Raw genomic sequence first — 23,663 nt, forward strand, 5'->3', positions numbered from 1 at the left:
ATGCAAAGGGCATTGAGAACTAAAGGAATCAATGTCAAGGTAATTAGATGGGGATATGCGAAAAATGCATGTTTGACAGTATTCCAGTCTGTGGAGGAGAAAGAAGCAGCATTAGAAGATAAGTGGGAGGCTTTGTCTTTTTGGTTTGAACGGTTGGAGTCTGTGATAGAAGAGAGGGGTGTTCTATTACCTTATTGTGCAGTATCCATGATGGGCGTTTCATTAAATTGTTGGTCAGTTCCATTTTTTACTAGTTTGGCTTCGAGATGGGGCAAATTAGTGAAGATTCAAGAGCAGACAGCTCAAAGAGTTGATTGTAGGGTGGCTCAGATGTTATTAAGGGTTGAAAGTTCGTTTGACATCCCTCCACATGTCATCATTAATACTTATGGAAGGTCCTTTACTATCAAGATTAAGGTAGACAGCAGCGATGATTTCTTCCCTGAGCTTGAAGCTGGGGTTGGTGATGATGGGGTTGATGAAGATGGTTTTGAAGGAGGATCAGTGGATCATTGGGAGGAGGTTTCATCGGATGGGAGCAAATGTGAGGATCGAGGAGGTCTGCAAGGGCAGTTGAATTTCCAGCAGTTGTCAGACTCTAGGAACAGGGCAGAAGAGTGGGTTCGAGGTACCTCACAAGGAGGTGGTTCAATGAACGAGGGAAATTTGAAAAAAAACACTGAAGCCAATGATAGTTTTAATGTTGACCTTTGTACCGAGGGGACAACACTAGGTGAAGGTCTCAGCAAGCAGACTGTGTCAGGGGCCTTTTATGATGGGTGAAAAAAGGTGGCCAACTTAGAAGGAATCACCTCGGGGAAAGATAAAGTGGCTCTAGTTGATGGGCTGATTTCCAGCAACGGAATGATGGAGGTATATGGGCCTGAGCAGGTTAGTTCAACAGTAAACAAAAATGGGAATATGAATGAAGCTTTTAGATCAGCTACATAGGTTGAAAATGGTATGCAGTATGGGTCTGTATCATTGTCCCAGCGGCGTCCTTCTGGGAGGAGTGCGTCGGTTAGTAATGTTGAAAGAGGCTTTCATAACAGAGTTTATGTTAGGAGGTGGAATGCTAAAAGTTGTGGTGGTAAGGACGATGTTATGGGAGCAGGAGATGAGAAATAGGGGAGGACAGAAGCAATGGAGTGTTGGAAAGTATCAAATTTGTCGGGTAAAGTTTAAAGGAGGAGAAAAAGAATTCGTGACCAAAGTTGCTCCTTTGGTGAAGTATAGAGATGATTGAGGGGTGGTAGTTGGTTCAGGGGTTAAGGTCATAAAATGAATTTGATGATAGAATGGTCCATTATGTGTTTGAATGTTAGGGGTCTGGGTAGGAAGGTTAAAGCTAGAGCTATTCGGAGATTTGTTGAGGAGAAAAAATCGACTATCTTATTTCTTCAAGAATCCAAATTAGAAGTTGTTAGTACTATGTTAGGAAGGAAAATGGGGGGGGGGAAATCCTTAATGGTTTGGTTGTCGTGCCTGCTTTAGGTTCGATTGGAGGACTAATAACAATGTGGAATCAGAAGGTATTTGTAGTTAAGGAAAAGGTCATCCAGACTAGATTTGTGGCATTAAAGGGATGGATGGATGGTATACCAAACATTTGTTGTTTCATAAATGTCTATGGTCCAAGTGTGGAGGCTGATAAAGAGCCGTTTTTCAGAGAGTTAACTTCGTTTCTGGAACAGGTAGACTGTCCAGTGTGCTTAGGTGGATATTTCAATGCCCTTTTGACTCAGGAAGAGAAAATGGGTGGTGAGGTGAATGTGGTTTCGATGAATAATTTTTGAGATTTTGTTTCGAAGGAAAATTTAATTGATTTGCCTTTAGTGGGGGGTCAGTTCACGTGGTGTAATAATAGGGAAACTCCCACTTTTGAGAGATTTGATCGGTTTTTAGTTTATCATAGTTTTTTCTCGCAATTCCCAAAGATCAGTCAAACTTTGCAGCCTCGGTCCATTTCTGATCATAACATTATTCTGCTGGAGAATAGGGAATGTAATTGGGGGCCGAAGCCGTTTAGACTGATTGTTACTACAAGAAACAAAACTGAATGTGTGTAGAAGTGGATTAATGAGAAAGCTTGGGGGTAATCTGCTCAGAGGTAGTTGTGTTGTTCCAGCTGATGGTTCTGCAGGTGGTTTGTGGAATGAGAACCTTTTTGAGGTCAGGGATCAGCATAACCACAGTAGGTTTATGGCACTATCAGGGAGGTTCAAGATGAGCAATTTTGAATGCGTCATTATTAATGTGTATGGTCCATCAGTAGAGGCGAAAAAAGAGGAATTTTTCAGGGATTTTCTGTGTTTTGTGCAAAGTTTGAATATGCCAGTTTGCATGGGGGGATTTCAATGCTTATTTGGTTCCTGAGGAGAAATGTGGATTCACACAAAATTGGCATTCGATGGAGCTGTTTAGGTCTTTTATTCAGTTATATAATTTGATGGATCTACCGTTAGTAGGGGGAGATACACATGGTGTAACAATAGAGAGGCATCTACTTGGGTAAGGCTTGATAGATTTTTGATAAGTGGTTCATTTTTAAATCAATTCCCTAATGTGATCCAAAAAATGCTTCCCAAATCCTTATCGGATCACAATCCAGTTCTGCTCGTAGAAGAATGTAATAATTGGGGTCCTAAGCCATTTAGGTTTTACAATTACTTGCTGGAGGAAGATGGGTTTGCTGGGGTGGTGGAAAAATCAGTTTCAAATCCGAGGAAGGTTAATGGTGGTAGGGGTTTGTTTTCACTTCTTAGAGGTACTAAACAGGTCATTAGGAATTGGCCAAAGAGTAATTACAGGGGACTCTGATGATATTTCAGAATTGGAAGCAAGAATTAATGGACTGGAATTGAAGATACAGGGAGGGGGGATTTCTTCCCAAGAAAGGGAACTGCTTGTTTGTTCGAGGAAGGAACTGTGGAATTTGCATAGGAAGGAGGAGAGGATTTGGCTACAAAGGTCCAGAGTGAAATGGAGTATTGAGGGGACAGAAACACAGTTTTTTCATCTGTCTGCACTGAATAGGAATAGAATTAACACCATTTCATCATTGAAGGTAGCAGAGGACGTTATTTCAGACCCGAAAAAGCTGAGAGGCTTCGTTTTTGAGTATTTCAAGGACAACTATAATTCGAAATCTACCTTACAGGTGGATGGAATGGACTTGAATTTTGCTAAACTGACGGATGAGCAAAAAAACATTCTTGAAGTTAAAATCTCATAACAGGAAGTGTGGGAGGCGGTTTTTCACTCGGATAGTGCCAAAGCACCGGGGCCAGATGGTTTCACCATGGGTTTCTTTAAGAAATTCTGGTCAACTTTGAAGCCTCATATTACGAAATTTGTTGAAGATTTTTATAACGGAAGGAATCGGGAGCATGGGGTCAATCATGCATTTCTTACATTGATTCCCAAGATCAGAAATCCTGAAAGTATCGAAGACTATAGACCAATAAGCTTAGTCGACAGTTTGTATAAAATAATTTCTAAAATCCTATCTAGAAGGCTTGTGTCTGTTATTAAAGATTTAGTTAGTCCATCACAGTTTGCGTTCATTCCTGGAAGACAGTTGCTGGATTGTGCCTTTTTGGCTAACGAAGTTATTGACTACTGGAGGAAAAAAGGGAGAAAAGGTGTGGTCTTCAAAGTGGATTTTCGAAGAGCCTATGATTCGGTGGAATGGCCGATCTTGTTGAGACTTCTGAGAACTATGGGTTTTAGAGATGGGTGGATTTCATGGATAGATTTGTGCATTTCCTCAGCCTCTATCTCAGTTCTAGTCAATGGTTCTCCGACTAATGAATTTAAGTTGGGGAAAGGGTTGAGACAAGGTTGCAATTTGTCTCATTTGTTGTTTAATATTGTTGGGGAATTACTGGATTTAATGTTGATTAAGGCTGCAGATTGTGCTCTGTTCGAAGGGTTCAGTGTTGGTAGGGAGGATAATTTGTTTCATTTGAAGCACTTGCATTTCGCAGATGATTTAATTCTATTCTGCAGAGACTCATCTACTCAGATTCTGAACATTAGGAGAGTATTGAGGATTTTCAGTTTAATGACAAGCCTCCATCTTAATTTGTCCAAGAGTAAGTTGTTCGGTGTAAATTTAGATGATGATGTTCTAAAGGAATGGGCTCAAAGTGCAGGATGTTGTGTGGGGGCTTTTCCTATGACATACCTTGGGCTACTGATTGGAACTACCAGAAATTCAGAATTGTTGTGGGAACCAGTACTGCAGAAGTTCAGCAGCAAATTAGCAGGCTGGAAAGCTACTTCATTATCGATGGCAGGGAGATTAGTGTTGGTGAAGTCTGTTTTGTCGTCCTTGCCTATTTTTTACCTTTCGATTTTCAAAATTCCCTTAAAGATAAATCAGAAGTTGAATTCTTTGATGGCTAATTTTTTGTGGGGGGATAGTCCTATGAAGAAACGGATTCATTGGGTAAATTGGAAAATGGTGTGTCAACCGTACGAGGAGGAAGGCTTGGGAGTTTTGGACTTGTCTTTGACTAATAGAGCGTTACTTGGGAAGTGGGTTTGGAAGTTTGCGAATGAGAAAGATTCACAGTGGAAGAAGATGATCTGTTGCAAGCACAATATTAGTAACTTGTCTCTATCAATTAATAAAGCTACAAATCCTCAAGATTCATGGATATAGAGAGGAATTCGAAATAATTATGAGAAGAAGGATGGTATAGGGAATTGTTTGAGGTCAAATTCAAAGATTCAAGTGGGGAATGGTAGATCAATTGAATTCTGGAATGATGTTTGGGTTAATAATTCTACTTTAAAAGAACAATTCCCTAGGATTTATGCCTTATTGATTAATAAAAGGGGATTAGTTGAGGACTTTGGCTGTTATGAAAACAATTGTTGGGTTTGGAATATCCGATTAAGGAGGAATTTATGTGACTGGGAATTGGAGCAATGGATTTCTCTAATGACTTTGATTGATAATATTGTTTTGATTGATTTAGTTGAAGATTTTTTATGTTGGTCAGGGAATGGAGATGGTTTGTTCTCAGTGAAGGCTTGCAAATCAGCACTTACACGTAGGTCTGGTGGGATTTTTCAGTGGAATAAATGGGTTTGGACGGGATTGGCTCCTCCGAAAGTTGAAACGTTTTTATGGCAACTATCTCATAAAAAATTAGCTGTTAGAGTGGAGTTGCAGAAAAGAGAGGTTTCCATGGAAGATTTATTATGTCCTCTATGCAAAAAGGAGAAAGAAACAATTCAACATCTATTCATTCTATGTCCGGTTGCCTGGGAGTTATGGAATAGGTTCATCATGATATGGGATGTGTCTACTGTTCTGCCTAAAGATCCTATGTCTTTACTCTGGTCCTGGTCTGTTTTAATGGATTCTTCTTCTATTTGGAAATTTATCCCGGTTGTTGTTTTGTGGTCACTATGGAAGGCTAGGAATTTAGTGGTTTTCGAGAATTGGAACTTTGAGAGCTCTACATTGTTCTTCATATGCATATTCAGGCTGGCAAAATGGTTTTTAGCCAAATTTCCTAAGGCTAATATCCAGGTTGATTTATTAGTTGGGGATCCTCGGCTTGCAGACAGTCTAGCTGTTTTATCTCACAAGAGGAAGATCGATCAGTGTTGGTTTCCACCTCCTCCTGATTTTTATAAATTCAATGTGGATGGGGCGGTTAGAGGTGATGGCTTGCAGGGTGGTACTGGAAATGTACTGAAAGATTCGAATGGCTCTATCTTGATTTCTTTTTCTAAGGCTATGGGACCAGGTCCTCCTTTGCTTGCTGAGTTGAAAGCTATTAAGGAAGGCATGGATTTGTTTCTTAATTCGGGATGGGTGCTGAAGGGTAGACTTATTCTAGAGAGTGATTGTAAAACAACAGTGGATTGGATTTTGAGGCCCCATCGTTTTGTTGTTCTTTGGTTGGGGAATTAGGGGATTTAATTTCGACTAAGGACATTGTGGTTAGGCTGGTCCCTAGGGCTTGTAATTGGGAGGCTGATAAGTTAGCCAAGGAGGGGATTGGTTGAAACGTTCTTTTAGTGTTTTTATGGTTATGTTTAGTCTCTTATTTCGGGTGATGTTGTATTTAAAGTCTTATGTAATTTTGGGTTATTTATATATTGAGGTACTCTTTTCCTCCTTCTACTAATTGCCTCTTCTTAAGAGGCAATTATGAGGGAGGTTTTTAATGAGACCTCCTATTCCTATCAAAAAAAAATTAGAAGATCACATCCTTTATGGAAGTTCTCATATGATTATGAGATGAAAATACCTGTCATGAAGTGCAAACAAAACTCCATCTGATGAGCGAGAGACATCAATTTCAATGCAATCTACTTGAGAACGAAGAGCAAATCCATATGCAGACATCTGGCCAAAATAAAAGAAAAAGAGCAGATGATAAACAGATCAACAAAGAATAATAATAAGATCCTAAAAGCTATGAAATAGCAGGCCCAATTGAAGGTAATTGTAATCTAAATAACCAGTTCATCATGTGCTATAAGGATTTAACTTGTGCTAATCTAGCCTTGGCCAAGCAATATCATAATTTCAAGTTCTAAGGCACAAAAACAGAAGTTGGACAGAATAAACCGAAGGAAACCAGAAACCAGGTGAAATATGAAACAAGACTATTATATCCCCATAAGATATATAAGCAATCAAATTTTATAGATGTTGTTTGTGTCTTTTGAAAGCCACGCAAAATAGTGAACTAAAGCAATTACAGAAAGGAAGAGATGTTTACTGTGTTTGGGAAGGCATTAGTTGAGTCACCACCATGAGCACACACAAGGGGAGGATTGTTCAGCCAACCGCACCTGCTTAATTGCGTCTGCAATATAAAAGCAAAAAATGAAGTCGTACTACTAATTGAGAACCTATTTTTTTTTATAGGAATGGAAGGCCTCGTTAAAAACCCCCTTCTTAATTAAAGGAACTTAGTGGTAAGCTCCTTAATCAGCGGAAGGAGGAAAAGAGTGCCTTAAAAACTTTATTGATAATATAATCTTACATAAGATTTAAACACTACACCACAATACATCCCATAAAACTTAACAACAATTTTCTAATAGACCTTCTCGCTGGACCAGAAAATCCAGTGACAGGTCCTTACAGTCAACCTATCCCTTTCTTAGCTAAGCTATCAGCCTCCCCATTGCTCGCTCTTGGAATCCACCTCACTGAATGAACCTTGCCATTTGAAAGAGTCAAAATCTGATTAACCAAAGACAAGTAGAAAACAGGAGCCAAAGCCGGTGATTTAATCCATTCCACTACCGACTTGTAATCACTCTCAACAATCAATCTCCCAACAGAAACCCAAACTGAAGCCAGAAAAATTTCAATACCCCTTTTAATAGCCTTTAATTCAGCTAGCGGAGGAGTAACTTGGTCTACTTTCTCTGAAAAAGTCAAAAGCGTGCAACACTCCGAATCTCTCAATATACCTCCTATACCTCCACCCGAGCCTCCAAGCCTAACAGCTCCATCAACGTTCATCTTAAGAAAATCAACAGGGGGGGAATCCAACGCAGATTATGACCAACTTTGACTAAAGTTAGAGAAAACCCATCTGCTAGAGATGGATTACCAATCAGCAAATCCTCCTGAATATTAACCGTAGGAAACTTGGCTAAAAACCATTTTGATAGCCTGAATCTAACTGTAAAGAACAGAGACATGCTGTCCAGGTTAGAACCTTCGAACACTATAGCATTCCTGGCTTTCCAGATTGACCAGAAGATAACACCTGGAATAAACTTCCATATCGTCGAGTTTCCCCTCAATTCACCCCAGGAACTAAGCAAAGCAGGAGGGTCTTGAGGAAGAACAAACGAAATATCCCAGAAGCTAGCTATTTTATTCCACAAATTCCAAGCAACAATACAGGAAATAAATAAGTGTTGAACTGTTTCCTCCTGAATCTTGCAGAAAGGACACTGTATATCTTCCCCTAAAGAAACTCCTCTCTTAACCTACTCAGCCTTAACTGCCAATTTCTGATGTGCAAGTTGCCATAGAAAAGCTTCCACTCTCGGTGGAGCCAAACCCTTCCAAACCCTTCCAAACTCCTTGTAGCCACACATCATTACTCCCTACCTCCGAGCCAATGTTTTTCCTGCATGATTTAACCGAAAACAGTCCATCTCCACTAGCAGACCAAGAAAGAGAGTCCTCCACCAGCTCTGACAGTTTGACATCCTTTATTTTTGTCATCAAAGCTAACCACTGGTCCAATTCCCAATCACTCAGATTCCTTCTAGTTTGGACATTCCACTCCCAACCACTCGGTCCATAGCTGCCAAACTCAACAATCTCCCCCCCTTTATTAATGGAAAGCACATAGATTCTAGGAAAAATTATTTTTAGAGGGACCTCATCAGCCCAAACATCATTCCAAAAAGAAATTGATTTCCCATTACCTACTTGCAGCTTCGAATTCAATCTAAGAAAGTTCCCTACCGAATCATTCTTAGAAAAATTATTAGCAATGCCTCTCAAGATCCATGAAGATTTCGGAGAAGTAACCTTTCCAATAGACATAGTGTTCCAACTGATCTTTTGCTTACTACACAACACAGATTTCCAGAGAGTTTTTGTCATTGGCAAATTTCCACACCCACTTGCCTAGTAAAGCCCGGTTAGTAAGATTCAAATCAAGGACACCTAGTCACCACAGTTCAAAGGCCTGCAAACCGTGTTCCAATTTACCCAGTGAATCCTCCGCTTATCCCCCTTCTCACCCCAAAGAAAGTTAGCCATTAAGGAATTAAGCTTCTTTCCGATATTGCACGGCATTTTGAAAAGAGATAGAAAGAAAATCGGCAAAGAGGTTAGCACCGACTTCAACAGAACTGTCCTCCCAGCCAAAGACAGACAGGACGTTTTCCACCCCTCAAGTTTAGAACTAAAATTCTTAAAGACCGGATCCCATAGAGCCTCTGTGTTTTTCCTAGCTCCCAAGGGAAGTCCCAAGTATTCTGTAGGTAGAAAACCAACTGAACATCCCACTTGTTCTGCCCAATCCGATAACACTCCCTCTTCCAAATTGATACCGAACAGCTTACTCTTTGCTAAATTGAGGTGTAAACCTGTCATAATGCTAAAGATCCTCAGCACCCTTTTTACATTCTTGATCTGATTAATAGAGGCTTGACAAAAAATTATTAAATCATCGGCGAATTGTAGATGGGACAGCCTGGTAGAATTTCCAGAATTCCCCATAATAATACCCTGGAATAAACCCCTCTCGATTGCTTTAGAAAGCATCAAGTGTAGCATCTCGCCTATAATGTTGAACAAAAGTGGAGAAAGACTGCAGCCTTGTCTAAGACCTTTTTCCATTGCAAACTCCTCAGAAGGTGACCCGTTAACAAGAATCGAAATAGAAGCTGTAGACAGACATTGAGTAATCCACGATGACCATCTGTTTCCAAATCCCATTTCTTTCATTGCTCTAAACAAAATAGGCCATTCCACAGTGCCGTATGCTCTTCGGAAGTCAACTTTAAAAACTACCCCTTGTAGTCCTTGTTTTCTCCAAAATCAATACCTTCGTTCGCAATGAAGGCGCAATCCAATAACTGTCTCCCCGGAATAAAAGCAAATTGGGATTGACTTATTATGTCGCCAACACAGCCACTCAACCTTTTAGATAATACTTTTGAGAGAATCTTGTATAAACTACCTACAAGGCTGATTGGTCTAAAATCCTCCACACTTTCCGGATTAGTCTTCTTCGGAATGAGTGTAATAAACACGTGATTAACTCCGTGTTCCCATTTTCTACCTATGTAAAAATCCTGGAAAAACTTCAATACATGTTCCTTTAACTGAGGAATAAAATAAATTGACATAATTAGATTCGTAAGAAAAAAGGAAAGAAAAGAATCTTCAACTTAGAATATTCAGAAGCCATACACTTCAATATTTAGAAAAAAATATTTAAATCATTCAGCAGCCTATCCAATATTATATCATATAGCGAACATCAACTAAGTAGAATAACCTTAGTAAAATGTTTGAAAACTGCCTTGTCATTATCATTTAAGAAAATTTAGAAAGAGAACACGCACACAATTATATCAAGTATTGACTTCTACTTTATGTGCGAGTCCTCCATGTGTAGGTTTAACATGAAATTCAGTTAACTCAATCACAGCACTTAACAAAAAGTGTAACCATTTAACAAACAGCCTAAATGATCGTACATTAAGTTGATTGGAGGAAACAAAGGTAACCTTAAAATCTCAGGAATGTTTTTACACCTTTTAATGAATCACAAACAAATTCAACAGACAGGAGGTATAGAAAAGAACAAACAGAGAAGTAACAGAGAAAGCTTAAACAGTTCAAGGGAAAGTAGCAATAACGCCTCAAAGTTTACCACTGAAATAAGCCGCAAGGGCAAAAGAATACAGAAAAGCTGGAAAAAGTGTAAAACAAAAACAAGAAAAAAAATTCCTTAAACCTCAGCCTTTGAGTTAAGAGCACAATATTCCACTGGATCAAATTCTCTACAATATCTCTCACCCCACAAACACCAAAGTAAATAAAATGGCACAATTGTCCAAACTAAGTTGTTCCTGCGTTTGCTAGATACTGCTCTCCAACTAGCCATAATACCTACCACCATCTTCACCATGACTAAATGAAAGGAAAACAAAACATAGATATAACTTCTGAAGCAATTACGCATTTATATGTTCATATGTTTCATTTATAATAATAGTAATTAGATTAATATATATCAAATCAAATATTTGTGGCATGGGAAACATTTTCAGATGGTTCAGTCGCAAATAATTAATAACACATTCATAAAAGAAATTAACTGCATTTCCAGGGTACATAATGAAAGATATTACACAAGCTCGGATTTTTAGAAGCAAATATACATACATAGTTACACAAACACACACACACACAATATATATATATATATATATATATATATTTGATAATACATACACACACACATATATATTGCAAAAAAACATATCTCTGAATTGAAATTATAGCACCAGTTTCTCAACATTTGCTACAATGAATCCACATGTGAAAAAAAAAATCCAATAATGCAATTAATTTAGAAAGCCTTCAAGTTTCCAAAGTCAACGTCATCTAGCGAGGAATTTCAAAATAAAATTAAAAAAATCAAATCAAATTAAATGGAAATAATTGCTCGTAAACAATCACATCTTGAATTTAAAGGAGAGAACTCCTATCCTGATCAAAAGTAGAAAAACAGCGAATTCGGAAAATTAAGGCGTTGGGATTGGAACCTGATGGAAACGGCAGAGCCTGAAGTGGAAGAAAAGGGGAGGCAAAATGGCGACGAAAGCAAGAATAAGGATGAAACGAAGCCTTGAATAGAAAGAAGAAAATCTGAACAGAGGGGTTCCATGGCCGCGCCTTCTTCCTACTGGCGGTTTCATTTCTACTATTAGTACGTACGATTCCCACCAAATTATTTTATAATATATAGGCTCTGGGTTCTGGGCTGTGTGGCTGCAGGCCCAATCACATAGTACAAAACAAAGGATTTTTTTCCACACCTACCATTTCACTCATTTTCTTCCTGGTTCCATCCAAATTTTATAAATTTCATTCATTTCTACGCTATTCTTTACTCTTTCTCGATTTTTTATTGGAGGTTTTGCTGGTCACAAACTGGTTGGCTATCCCAGTCCCGCCATAATTCTTTTGAAAGAACTTCGCAGAATCACAACAATTGGAGTATTTGTTAAAGTGCTAACAACCGCACAGAGAAGATCTGAATGCCTCCAATGGCTACATTGCTGATCAGATTAAAAAATATAAAGGTTAGTTCATCACCATTAAGCCTTCTCTTCGAAGAAGGAATCAAAGTTCGATAGAATTCACTAGTAGCTGAATTTCAATGTAAAAACCGAAACTTACTTTGCAAAGTCTTCTGGCTTCTTGCTCAGGCCAAATGGATTGTATCCATAGCTAAATGAACATATGCACGTTAAAGATAAATTATTTTATCCAATGAATAACTTTGCACTTCTCATGTCATGTAACTTAATTATAATACTCACTCTCCGGGCACTTCTCCGGTCAAGTACGCTGGGATCTCCGATCTGTCCAGCAGACCTTCCGGCAAGAAAATTCTTCTGTCGGGACTCGGGACCTGTTGAAATATAAATGCATGTTTTCATTTTTTTTGTACAATTTGCTTATTTATATACGCAAAACGATCTGATTCTGGTAAGTGCACTCCATTGCACTTACCGTACCACTTAGCCAGCTCTTCATCGGCTGGGGCGACGGAAGCAAGCCTTGGGCTTCAGAGGTGCGGCCTTCTTTTTGGAGAAAAGAGCGACGGTCTTGAGAGCGACGGTCTTAAGAAGAACTTGTTCAACCCTTTTCCAAATTACATCACAGAATGAGATATTATCATCCCAGCGGAAAGTTCATAATGAGAAGAACTTATCTGGAGAAAGAGAAGAATTTATTCAACATCTCCATATTAATCAAGTGAATTCAAATGGAAAAAAATATTATTATCTTTTCGTCTTTGCTCTATTCTTGTTAACACGAGAATGAGCAAAGAGGGGTAGCTGAAGATACTATTTTTTCTCCATTTCTATTATTATTATTATTATTTTATTTATTATTATTAAAATTATTATTACAAACAGGCTAAGTCCGGCCCAACCCAGACAGACCCAAATACGGTGGCCCAGACCTAAAGGCCTAAATGTATAACCTTAAACCCGTTTAGGGTTTATATCTCAGCCCCAGCCGCTATCAGCTATCCATCGTTGGATCTGGCATGATCCAACGATCCATACGCGTTCAGATGATACCAACAGCAAACCCTAGGGTTATGATACCCTAGGGCCATGACGCCGGCCGCCTCTCTGACACCTCCATCAACCGCTGCCACGCTTCAACAGAAACATCCAGAGGAAGCAAGGAACACCGTCCACGTTTCAACCATGGGGTGAGTCACCACCTACGGTTTAAGAGTTTAAATTGAAAGTTAATAATCAATTCAAGTCGATCGGACGGACCGGGTGACTTGAATATATATGAAATGGTTTTCGAAATTTCCCTTAAAATCTTCTAACCCACTCTCGACTCTCTTCCGACGTCCCCGCCGCCAAACAAGCCTCTCCTCCTCCTCCGGCGGTCCCTGACCCAAGTTTCCGACATATTAGGAGATTAAATAAGGTAATTTTTGAAATCCTAATCTTGAAGATTGATTCCTACTTGAGTCATGGGAATTTCGGTTATCTTTTTACTGCATCTGCATCACTCTACTACATTTAGTTTTCTGTTTTTCGATCTACTGCTTGTTATTCTGTCTCTTCAATACTCCCTCTCTGTTTACTTTGTTGAGAAGGAGAATTTATTTAGAAGCAAGTATTATTTTATTTTGTTCTTTTATTTTATTATTTCTGCTGAATGCAGCAAGTATTATTTTATTTGAGTACTTTATAGGGATTTTGGGCAGCATAACACAAACTTGGTGCGGTGCTGCCTCTGCTTGGAAGCAACTGTTCTGTTGGAGAAGCCTATCTTAGTTCCTCGATAATGAACAAGCAGCTGCAACAGATCATCCATATTCCACCCAACCCACCTGTTTCCCCTACCCGCCAACCGACCGGTGAGTTCATCAATTCTCATTTCCCTTTTTTGTCTTTTCATTTTCCTTTTCTTATTCTTTAACTGACGTATGCATTATACAGAAAAAGTTTATGCTTCCTTAATTGAACCGAAACATGCCAATACTGTTATAAGGTAATATTATTACCACTTCTCTTATTGTTGTTGGTGTTATGATGATGGTGGAGTGAATTTAATAAGCAATACTAATAGTACTTTCCTTGAATGGAATCGAACGGAACGGGAATGATAGGCGACTTAATCAGATTGCACCGCTTCAAAATCTCCAGCATTTGAAGAGGATTAACAAAAAGCAAGTCCAAGGGGGTTAATATCTGTTCTTACATAATTGTACTTTGAATTTTTCTCCTTTCTTTCATTTCCAATACTACAAGCCTTCATTCAAATCTTCATAATGAATCATATCAGGTGTATTCAATTTCTTTTTTGAGTATATGTTTGTGACAATTGCCTTATGTGACAGGGAAACCAGAGTTGTTTGTCATATTATGTTTGGCTTCTGAAAATGAAACACAATCCAATACTATGCCACCGGGTGTGGAAGATGTTGTCAATTCCTACAACTTGACTCCTTTTATTACCGAAGTGGGTTTTCTTCATTTGTTTTTCATATTGTAACATTGTTTGACCTAAAACCCATTTTATGTATAACGGAGGTGTGAAATATCAACAATTGATTGAAAAGTCTTAGCTTTCTCCTTTTATAACTTTTTTTGTTTCCCTTTCGGTGCTCTCTATGTTTTTTGGTACATGTGTGTGCACCTCTATATGTGTGCCTCTCTCTATATGTGTTTCCGCTCACTTTGTCACCGTATGCTGTTATTACCTTTTCCATTGCTACATTATGTTCATTTATGTTATTTCATATGTCTGCTCTTCTTTTTTCTCATTCTTCTGTTAGAGATTTCATATAACTGAAGTCATGGAAGTTGGAAGTTTTATTGAACAATTTGGTCTTTTCCATGGCATCTTCCTTTAAAATATTTACATTTGTAGCTTCCTTTACTGAGGCATGGCTTTTTGGATCTGCGTCAAGTTAGTTTGTGTTTTACATGTACCTAAATGACTTTTAGGTTTGCAAACATGTTGCATTATCAAAGGAGGAGTGGGAAGAACAGTGCAAATTGTGGCCAACGTCATATCATCCACCAACCTAGTAAGCTCTACATCTTTGGTTTACATTTTTTTGGAGTTAGATTCAGGTAGCCATTAGTTATAAATTCTATAAAACATTGATATGATGCTGAGAAAGGGTATGCAACTGATAGCCATTATTTTGAAAGGGTATGAACTGTGAAGAGGTGCATGATGTCCAGTTTAAATATTTAATCATTTAGGGACCTGTTGCAAAATTGAGGTCTAGGGTTTTTGGGTTCAAGTCTTTTAGTTATATGAAGCGTTTGTCCCTTGGAAAGTTGCCATGGTCCAAATGTTTGCTTTGACGTTTGGGATGTACTAATTAATTCCACTAGTAAGATTAAAACATAGTATTAAATTTTAATGAGAAGCTCTAAAAAGGTGTTCAATCTAGAAAAGAAAAATAGATAGAAATTATTACTTAGAGGAACTCCCTGGAAATATAAATGTTGCGAACTACAACAATTTCATTAAGTACCGAAAAAATATGTTCTTTGTTAGTGTGAAGCAATATTCTAAAATATTTTTGTTGTATTTTTTTATTTGTTTTATTGATTCATAAAAATTCTTTGCACGAGAGAACAAATATAATAGGATGGGAAATGATGTTCATGTATTTATTCAAACAAAGAGGTATACTAGTGGATTATAATCACTATGTAAAGACTGGATTCGATTGCATGGGAAAATTTTTGAATGGCATATTGTGCATTACCATTCATTGGTGGGCCTTTAGAGTTGTAAATTGTGTTTGGATTCTGAAATGCTTAGTATAGTTATTGGTGGTGCTGAAGTTATTTGTCTCAGTTATATTTCTCTTGCAACTGCCACTATCTGTATTACTTTCCTTATATGCTTGCTTTTTCTCCCTTTTGTTCCATTTGCAGCAATATTAATGGCATTACAGGGTTTAATGAAGAGGATTCTAAATCAGTTTTCAGTTTTATGAAGTCCACAATAGAGTTGGCGAAATATGGTGATCATTTGGTAATTATTTAATTATTTTTCTTAGCACTGGTTTTATTTTTTAAGGATATGTATGAGATACTGGAATGCATCAACTCCAGTCCATTTACAGTAGCAGAATCTATACACTGTCTAAATAGCTTCTATAAATTAGAGTATAAGGATTGATATATTGTAATTTCTAGTAGGTTAATGGTATTTGGGTTGTGTTATAGAAGTGGACTTAGCTATGACATAGGATTATAAGGAAATCAAACACATTGACCAACAAAAGAAAAAGGAGCTTCTTTGCTTGATTATATTTATGAAGCTTATTTTATATACACACAGGTACAAAGATAAACACTCATAGATATTGTGCCTTACCTTGCTCATGCGAGTGCCTTTTCTCTTGCCTTGTGCCTTGAGCAATATAACGGTTCTAGTGCCTAGAATTTGTCTTTCACCCTAAACAAGAATGTGCTAGAATAACCTCTATAATGCTTATGCTTTATGTTGCAGAAGGATCAAGGAAAAAAGGACCTAGTGTTCTGCCTTTGATAGGATCATAGGACTATACAGGGGGTAGTACTGTTATACGCTCATAGATATGGTGCCTTACATTGCTCATGTGTGTGCATTATCTTGTGCCTTGCATCTTGAGCAATATAAAGGTTCTAGCACCTAGATTGCCGTGCACCCTAAACAACAATGTGCTAGAATAATCTCTGTAATGCTTTATGTTGCTGAAGGATCATGGAAAAAAGGACCAAGTGTTCAGCCTTTGATAGGAGTTTATGGAAACTTCTATCTTTATACTTGGTTTTATATATCTTTAAAAAATATTTGTTTTGCTTTTGCTTTTGTTGAACCTCCTTTTATGATATGTTGTTCTGCTAAAACCTAAGAGTTCACCACAAAAGAGATTTGATGCATGTAATAACTAATGAATTATGTATTGCTTCTTATGAAGTTACCATTGAGATATAGTTTTGTAGTTCTTTTAATTCCTGCTCTATCATATGGGTTTGTCAATTTTCAAATATTAATATGTTCACATGGTTGAAAAGAGAAACATGAGTGAGAAAGTTAGAGAGAGAGTGAGTGAGATATCGAAGGGTATTGGTTCTTCAGCCAGAGGTTTAGCTGTGCATGGAGGTGTATCGTGGGTAGCATTCGTAGACAATCTTAGTAGGAGAGTGCATAGGAGTGTTTTAAGGGAGCGTTTTAGTTATTGTGGCAATGTGATTAAGGTGTTCATTCCTTTAGTTAATAGGAGACCGAATTACAAAGATAATACGTTTGCTTTCGTGCACTTTGCAAGCAAAAAGGTTTGCTTAATGAAAAGGAAAGGATGAATAATGTCCTCGTCGATGAGAGGAGAATATCAGTGTCGATCGCGAAATATCAGAGGACTGGTATTTCGAGGAGCTTGAAGTGTAATAGTGTGAAGGGGTCTAGAGAGGCAGGCGCAGGAGAGTCGACAGAGAGAAGGTCATTATTTCCAGTTAATGCTGCTGGGAAAAAGGAGCTGCTGAACAGGTTTCATGATGGTAGGACTTATAAGGATACGGTAATGGGCGTGAAGAATGTTGAGAGCAAGAGAGTGGGCAGCCCTGGAGACAAGAGGGAGGTGAAGAAGCCTTTGGAAGTTTTTATTCCAATGGAGGAAAGGACATGGCTAAGATCGTCCTTAACAGGTATTTGCAAGGCGTCTTTCGAAGTTGAATTTGTGCAGAGGGTATTAAGGAACGAGGGAATCAATGTCAAGGTGATATGGTGGGTTTATGCAAAAAACGTTTGTTTAATAGTTTTCCAGTCCGTGGAGGAGAAAAATGCCACGATGGAAGTCAAGTGGGAGGCACTGTCTTATTGGTTCGAAAGGCTAGAGCCTGTTATGGACGAGAAGTGTGTCTCATTACCTTACTATGTTGTTTCTATGATTGGTGTTCCGTTAAACTGCTGGTCAGTATCATTCTTCACAAGTTTGGCATCGAGATGGGGTAAGCTAGAGAAGATTCAGGAGCAAACAGTTCAAAGAGTAGATTGCAGAGTGGCTCATATATTGTTGAGGGTTGAGATTCCATTCGATATTCCTCCCCATGTCACAATTAATACGTATGGAAGGTCGTTCACTATTAAGATTAAGGTAGAAGGAAGTGAAGATTTCTTCCCTGAGTTAGAAGATGTCGTTGAAGAAGACGGAATAATGGAGTCTTGGGAGGAGAACCCGTCGGACGGAAACCAAGGAGATGGGCAGTTGGGCAAGTATGTGTTGTCAGAATCCAATAACAGGGTAGAGGCATAGGTCCGGGAATCTCCACAAGGGGGTGACACGCAGATCGAGGGGTGTGTGAAAGGAAAAGTTGAATTAAATAATATCTTGGGTGTTGATTTCTGTTCTGTGTAGATAGTACGAGGTGATGTCCCAAGTTAGCAGAAAATGGTGGGGGTTTGTATTGAAGGGAGAGAAAGGGAGTGGAGCATGGGGGTGACACCTTGGGGCAGGAAAAGGTTATCCAAGATAGTGGGCTCAATATCAGCATGTGCAGGCTAGAGATGAGTGGGCCTGATCAAGGAAGTCCAAGAGCAATTACAGGTGATAATAAGCCTGCAGAGGGGAATAATGCGGATCAAGCTACTCGCTCAAGAAGCATTATTAATCATAGGAAATTAAGGATTGCTCCAAGTTGTTCTGGTAGTGTTTGTTCGGAGGGTGAAGCTTCTATTTGCTTTCACGATAGTTTATAGAGGGTGGATAGAGGTGTGGTCAGGGAAGCTTTGGATCAAGACAGTGCTACGTCAAAGTATTCCAACCAAACTGTAAAAGCAAGGAATGAAGCAGTTGCTACTAGGGAGGTTTGTGATTTGTTGGGGATTTCTTTTAAAGGGGGGCAACAGTTACTAGAAGAGGAGATCATGAAGATGGAGTTGGAAGGGTTTATAAAGGGATCTTGAGTGTTGGTATCTGGTTGATAAGGGGTTTCTGTCATACAATTCAAATGTCACGACTTAAAATGATTTCTTGGAATGTTAGGGGTCTTGGGAAAGAGGGAAAAATTCGAGCAGTAACTAGACTAGTTAGTAAAGTCAAACCGGTCATTTTGCTTCTACAGGAAACTAAATTGAATAATTGCCAAAATGGAAAATGGAGGAAGCTGGGGGGGCAATTTTCTGAATGGTAGAAGCTTTCAACTAGCTGATGGGTATGCAGGTGGCTTAATTTGTTTGTGGAATGAAAAATTCTTTGAAGTCACCATAGAACACAGAAACAATAGATTCATTGCAATATCAGGGAAGTTCAAGGCAGTTAACTGTGACTGTGTCATTATTAATGTGTAAGATCCGTCGGTAGAGGCTGATAAGGAGGTTTTTTTCAGAGAATTGATGAGTTTTGTGCTTAGTTTAGACTTGCCAGTATGCTTAGGGGGGATTTCAATGCTTATCTAGATCCAGAGGAGAAAATTGGAGTGGCTCAGAATTGGCATTCTATGGATTTATTTTCTCACTTTGTCCAAAATCTAAATCTTATGGATCTCCCGCTAGTTGGAGGAAAATTTACTTGGTGCAATAATAGGGAGTCTTCCACTTGGATAAGACTTGATTGGTTTTTAATTAATGGTAGCTTCCTCCATTGTTTTCCAAAAGTTACTCAAAAAATGCTACCAAAATCCCTATCTGATCATAACCCAGTGTTGCTTGAAGAAGAATTCAGAAATTGGGGACCTAAACCCTTTCGATTTTTCAACTACTTGTTAGAGGAAGATGGCTTTGCTGGGATGGTTCAAAATTCTTTTACTAATTTGAATAAGGTTAATGGTCGAAGGGGTTTATTTAGCATACTTCAAGGAAACCAAATGGGTATTTCCGAACAGATTTCAGAATTGGAAGCCCGGATTAATGATTTGGAATTGAAGTCACAAGGTGGGGGGTTTTCTTCACAAGATTGGGATCAACTACTGATTTTGAGGAATGATCTGTGGAAATTGCATAGGAAGGAGGAAAATATATGGCTTCAGAAGTCAAGAATGAAATAAATTAAGGATGGGGATAGAAATACGAGGTTCTTTCATTTATGTGCTCTGAATAGGAACAGAGTAAATGCCATTTCGGCATTGAAAGTAGCTGGTGAAGAAATTACGGATCCGATTCAGATTAGAGTTGTTATCTCGGATTTTTTCAAGGACAATTATAATGCAAAAACAACACTGGAGGTGGACGAACTTAATCTGAATTTTGCTAAATTGACAGATGAGCAAAAGGCTAGTCTAGAAGTTGAATTTTCTAAACAGGAAGTGTGGGAAACTATTTTTTATTCTGACAGTGCCAAGGCACCTGGACCGGATGGTTATACTATGGGATTTTCTAAAAAATTCTGGCCTATATTGAAGGATCATATTATGAAATTTGTTCATGAATTTCACAGAGGAAGGAAATGGGATCATGGGGTTAATCATTCCTTTATTACTCTTATCCCCAAGAAACTGAATCCTGAGGGAATTGAAGATTTTAGACCTAAAAGCCTTGTTGGCAGCTTATACAAAATCATTTCCAAAGTGCTGTCGAAAAGGCTGGTTGCAGTTATTAATGGCATAGTAAGCCCTTCGCAGTTTGCATTTATTCCGGGTAGACAATTGTTTGATTGTGCTCTTTTGGCTAATGAAGGCATTGACTATTGGAGGAAACAAGGGAGGTATGGAGTTGTATTCAAAATTGACTTCCGTAGGGCTTATGATTTGGTTGAATGGCCAATTTTACTGAGAATTCTGAAGGTTATGGGTTTTGGTGATAAGCGGATTTCATGGATTGAATGTTGTGTTTCTTCAGCCTCAATTTCGGTGTTAGTGAATGGGTCTCCAACAGAGGAATTTACCATTAGTAAAGGGTTGAGACAAGGCTGAAATTTGTCCCCTCTTTTGTTTAATATAGTTGGGGAGCTTCTAAATTTAATGTTGATAAAGGCTGCTGATTTGGGTCTGTTTGAAGGGTTCAGTATTGGTAGGTATGATAATCCCTTCCACCTAACTCATCTTCAGTTTGCAGATGATCTAATCTTATTCTGCAGAGATTCTCCTTCTCATATCCTAAATATTAGGAGAGTTTTGAGGGTTTTCAGCGTTATGTCAAGGCTGCATTTAAATCTGTCTAAGAGTACCTTGTATGGTATTAATTTGGAAGATGAAACTTTAAAAGATTGGGCAAAGGAAGAAGGTTGTGGAGTAGGGTCTTTTCCAATGACTTATCTTGGTTTACCGCATGGTTCAAAGAAGAATTCTGAGGTTATGTGGGAACTGGTAATACAGAGTTTTTACAATAGATTAGCAGGATGGAAAGCTACTTCTTTGTCGATGCTGGAAGACTTGTGCTGGTTAAGTTGGCTGTAGCCCCTTCCATAGGTTCTGCTGGTGGTTAATAACCTTGTGGAATCAGAAGGAATTTGTGATGGAAGATGTAGTCCTTTATAGCAGATTTGTAGCATTAAAAGGAACTATGGTGGGACTCCCAGGAAGTTGCTGTTTCATTAATGTGTATGGCCCTAGTCTGGATGCAGAGAAAGAGGCATTTTTCAGGGAATTATTATCTTTCTTGGATAACGTGGAATGTCCATTATGCGTAGGAGGAGATTTCAATGTAGTTTTGTCACAGGAGGAGAAAGAATGAGGAGTTGTGAATTCGGTGACTATGAATATTTTTAGGGACTTTGTGAGTAAGGCAAATCTGCTAGATTTGCCATTGTCTGGAGGTCGGTTTACATGGTGTAATAATAGGGAACTTCCTACGTTTGAGAGGTTGGATCGTTTTTTGGTGAATCAGAGTTTAGTTAGCTTGTTCCCGAAGCTAAGTCAGTCATTGCAGGCAAGGTCAGTTTCTGATCATAATATTATTCTGCTGGAGAACAAGGATTGCAATTGGGGCCTGAAGCCGTTTAGGTTGTTTAACTATGTTATGGAGGAGGAGGGTTTTACTGAGATGATGGGCAAGGAGCTGGATATTATTTGCAAAGAGGAAAAGGGGAAGCCCATGTCTATGGTGTTTAAGAGGGTGAAGGGTGTGGTAATGAGATGGTCTGGGAGGGGTTATTTAGAATTGCCTGGAAAAATTAAAAAGTTGGAGAAAAGAATTCACGAAATGGAGTTGGATATGCAACAAGGCCTTTCCTCGGTGACAATGAGGTCAATAATTGAAGCAAAGAGAGATTTATGGGACCTCCAAAAGAAAGAAGAATCGATTTGGTTGCAAAAATCGAGACTGAAATGGAGATTGGAGGGTGATAAGAACACCAGATTCTTCCACCATACTGCTTCAGTTAGAGGGAGAAACAATGGCATTAAGTCCCTTTTAGTGGGGAATGAAGTCATTGAAGATCCTACCTTAATTAGAAATTTTGTAGTGGAGTTTTTCAATGGTCTGTTTTCTCAGGAAAATTCTTTGGAGGCTGAGGATATAAATCTGGAATTTTTAAAATTATCGGAAGGGCAGAGGTTAGCACTTGAAAAGCCATTTTCGGAAGAAGTTTGGAGAGCAATTGCTAATTCGGATAGCAACAAAGCTCCTGGCCCGGATGGCTTGAATTTAGGCTTTTTCAAGAAATTCTGGTCTAGTTTGAAAGAGGATATTATGCTGTTTTTTAAGGACTTTTTCGAGGGGAAGGAGTGGGATCTGGAGGTGAACCATTCCTTTATTTCTCTTATTCCTAAGAAGATTAACCCGGAGGGGATGGGGGATTTTAGGCCAATTAGCCTTGTGGGAGGGCTTTACAAAATTTTGTCAAAGGTCTTGGCTAGGAGGTTCAGTTTATGCATTAATGACATTATTAGCCCGTCCCAATTTGCTTTTATCCGAGGGAGGAACATTCTGGACTGTTCCTTCATTGCGAATGAAGGAATCGACTTCTGGAGGAAGAAAGGGTTGAAGGGGGTGGTTTTTAAGGTGGATTTTAAGAGAGCATATGATTCAGTTGATTGGTTGATTTTGTTGAAAATTTTGGGTAAAATGGGGTTTGGCGAAAAATGGCGTTCTTGGATGTTTCAGTGTATGTCAACTGCTTCTGTTTCTGTTTTACTGAATGGGACTCCTACTGAGAAAATTCATACAAAAAGAGGTCTTAGACAGGGATGTTCGCTATCACCCTTGTTATTTAATTTGGATGGTGAATTGCTTCATTTGATGTTAACTAAAGCAGTGGATTTGGGACTGTTTTTGGGTTTTGAGTTGGGAGCTCAAGATCGTTTATTCAAGCTCTCGCACCTACAATTTGCGGATGACCTTATTATCTTTTCAAAGGCTTCAATTCGGGATTTGAAGAATGTTAGAAGGGTGCTTCTGATTTACGAGCTATTGGTGGGGTTGAAGATTAATCTAGTCAAGAGCAAAATTTACGGAATCAATATTGAGGATGATGTGCTTGTTGACTGGTCTAAGGAAATTGGTTGTTCAGTGGGTAAGTTTCCAGCAGATTATTTAGGCCTGCCTCTGGGGTCTAGGAGAAATTCTGTTGCAATGTGGGAGCCAATAGTGCAGAATTTTTATAATAGATTGTCTGGCTGGAAGGTGAATTCTCTAGCATTAGCAGGGAGGGTGGTGTTGATCAAATCTGTTTTGTGCTCTCTTCCCACTTATTTCCTTTCTTTATTTCGAATTCCAGTTTCGGTGCTGCAGAAATTAAATTCTATAATGGCTGCATTTTTATGGGGGGTCGACTGATAAAAGGAACATACATTGGGTGAATTGGGGTTTGGTCAGCAAGCCGAGAAGGTTGAGGGGCCTAGGGATCCCGAACTTAGCTATTCTGAATAGAGCATTGTTGGGTAAATGGGTTTGGAAGTTTGCCTCTGAAAAGGATTCTTGGTGGAAGAGAGTAGTCTGTTGTGTGAATAATTTTGGACCTGAACTCCAAAAAGGTAGAGTTCTTTGA

At 38.7% G+C, this 23,663-nt stretch overlaps 2 protein-coding genes across 5 annotated transcripts in view; one reads left to right on the forward strand and one right to left on the reverse strand.

Moving 5' to 3' along the window:
* The window catches only part of LOC120121309 (tRNA-specific adenosine deaminase TAD3-like), a 46,368-nt gene that overhangs the window by 16,705 nt on the left and 6,000 nt on the right, over positions 1-23,663 (forward strand). For 2 of the 4 annotated variants that reach the window (XM_039140694.1, XM_039140693.1), the window contains exons 3-8: positions 13,481-13,646; positions 13,729-13,780; positions 13,899-13,972; positions 14,130-14,251; positions 14,740-14,822; positions 15,691-15,790. In XM_039140694.1, the coding sequence (XP_038996625.1) occupies positions 13,574-13,646; positions 13,729-13,780; positions 13,899-13,972; positions 14,130-14,251; positions 14,740-14,822; positions 15,691-15,790 (504 nt within the window). In that variant the 5' untranslated portion in view covers positions 13,481-13,573. Of the gene's footprint in view, positions 1-13,144; positions 13,211-13,411; positions 13,647-13,728; positions 13,781-13,898; positions 13,973-14,129; positions 14,252-14,739; positions 14,823-15,690; positions 15,791-23,663 lie in introns of those variants that run through there. The other 2 variants (XM_039140696.1, XM_039140695.1) reach the window with 2 other exon arrangements.
* Positions 6,251-10,663, reverse strand: LOC120121324. Its single transcript, XM_039140712.1, has 3 exons — positions 10,479-10,663; positions 6,753-6,839; positions 6,251-6,373 (listed from the first exon to the last, which is right to left on the reverse strand). Exons 1-3 carry the CDS (start codon positions 10,650-10,652, stop codon positions 6,251-6,253), a joined length of 384 nt encoding a protein of 127 aa, XP_038996643.1. The 5' UTR covers positions 10,653-10,663.

The sequence above is a fragment of the Hibiscus syriacus genome, unplaced genomic scaffold (genome assembly GCF_006381635.1).
Source record: "Hibiscus syriacus cultivar Baekdansim isolate YM2019G1 unplaced genomic scaffold, ASM638163v2 tig00110370_pilon, whole genome shotgun sequence".
NCBI classification, from domain to species: domain Eukaryota; kingdom Viridiplantae; phylum Streptophyta; class Magnoliopsida; order Malvales; family Malvaceae; genus Hibiscus; species Hibiscus syriacus.

Bases quoted from the DNA above. Each gene is read 5' to 3' on its own strand.
- LOC120121324 (XM_039140712.1), bottom strand. From the start codon at position 10,652: ATGGTGAAGATGGTGGTAGGTATTATGGCTAGTTGGAGAGCAGTATCT. The intron at 6,840-10,478 runs GTTTAAGGAATT...TTTATATTGCAG, and splicing joins CTCTTAACTCAAAGGCTGAG to ACGCAATTAAGCAGGTGCGG. The intron at 6,374-6,752 runs GTAAACATCTCT...TATTTTGGCCAG, and splicing joins CTAATGCCTTCCCAAACACA to ATGTCTGCATATGGATTTGC.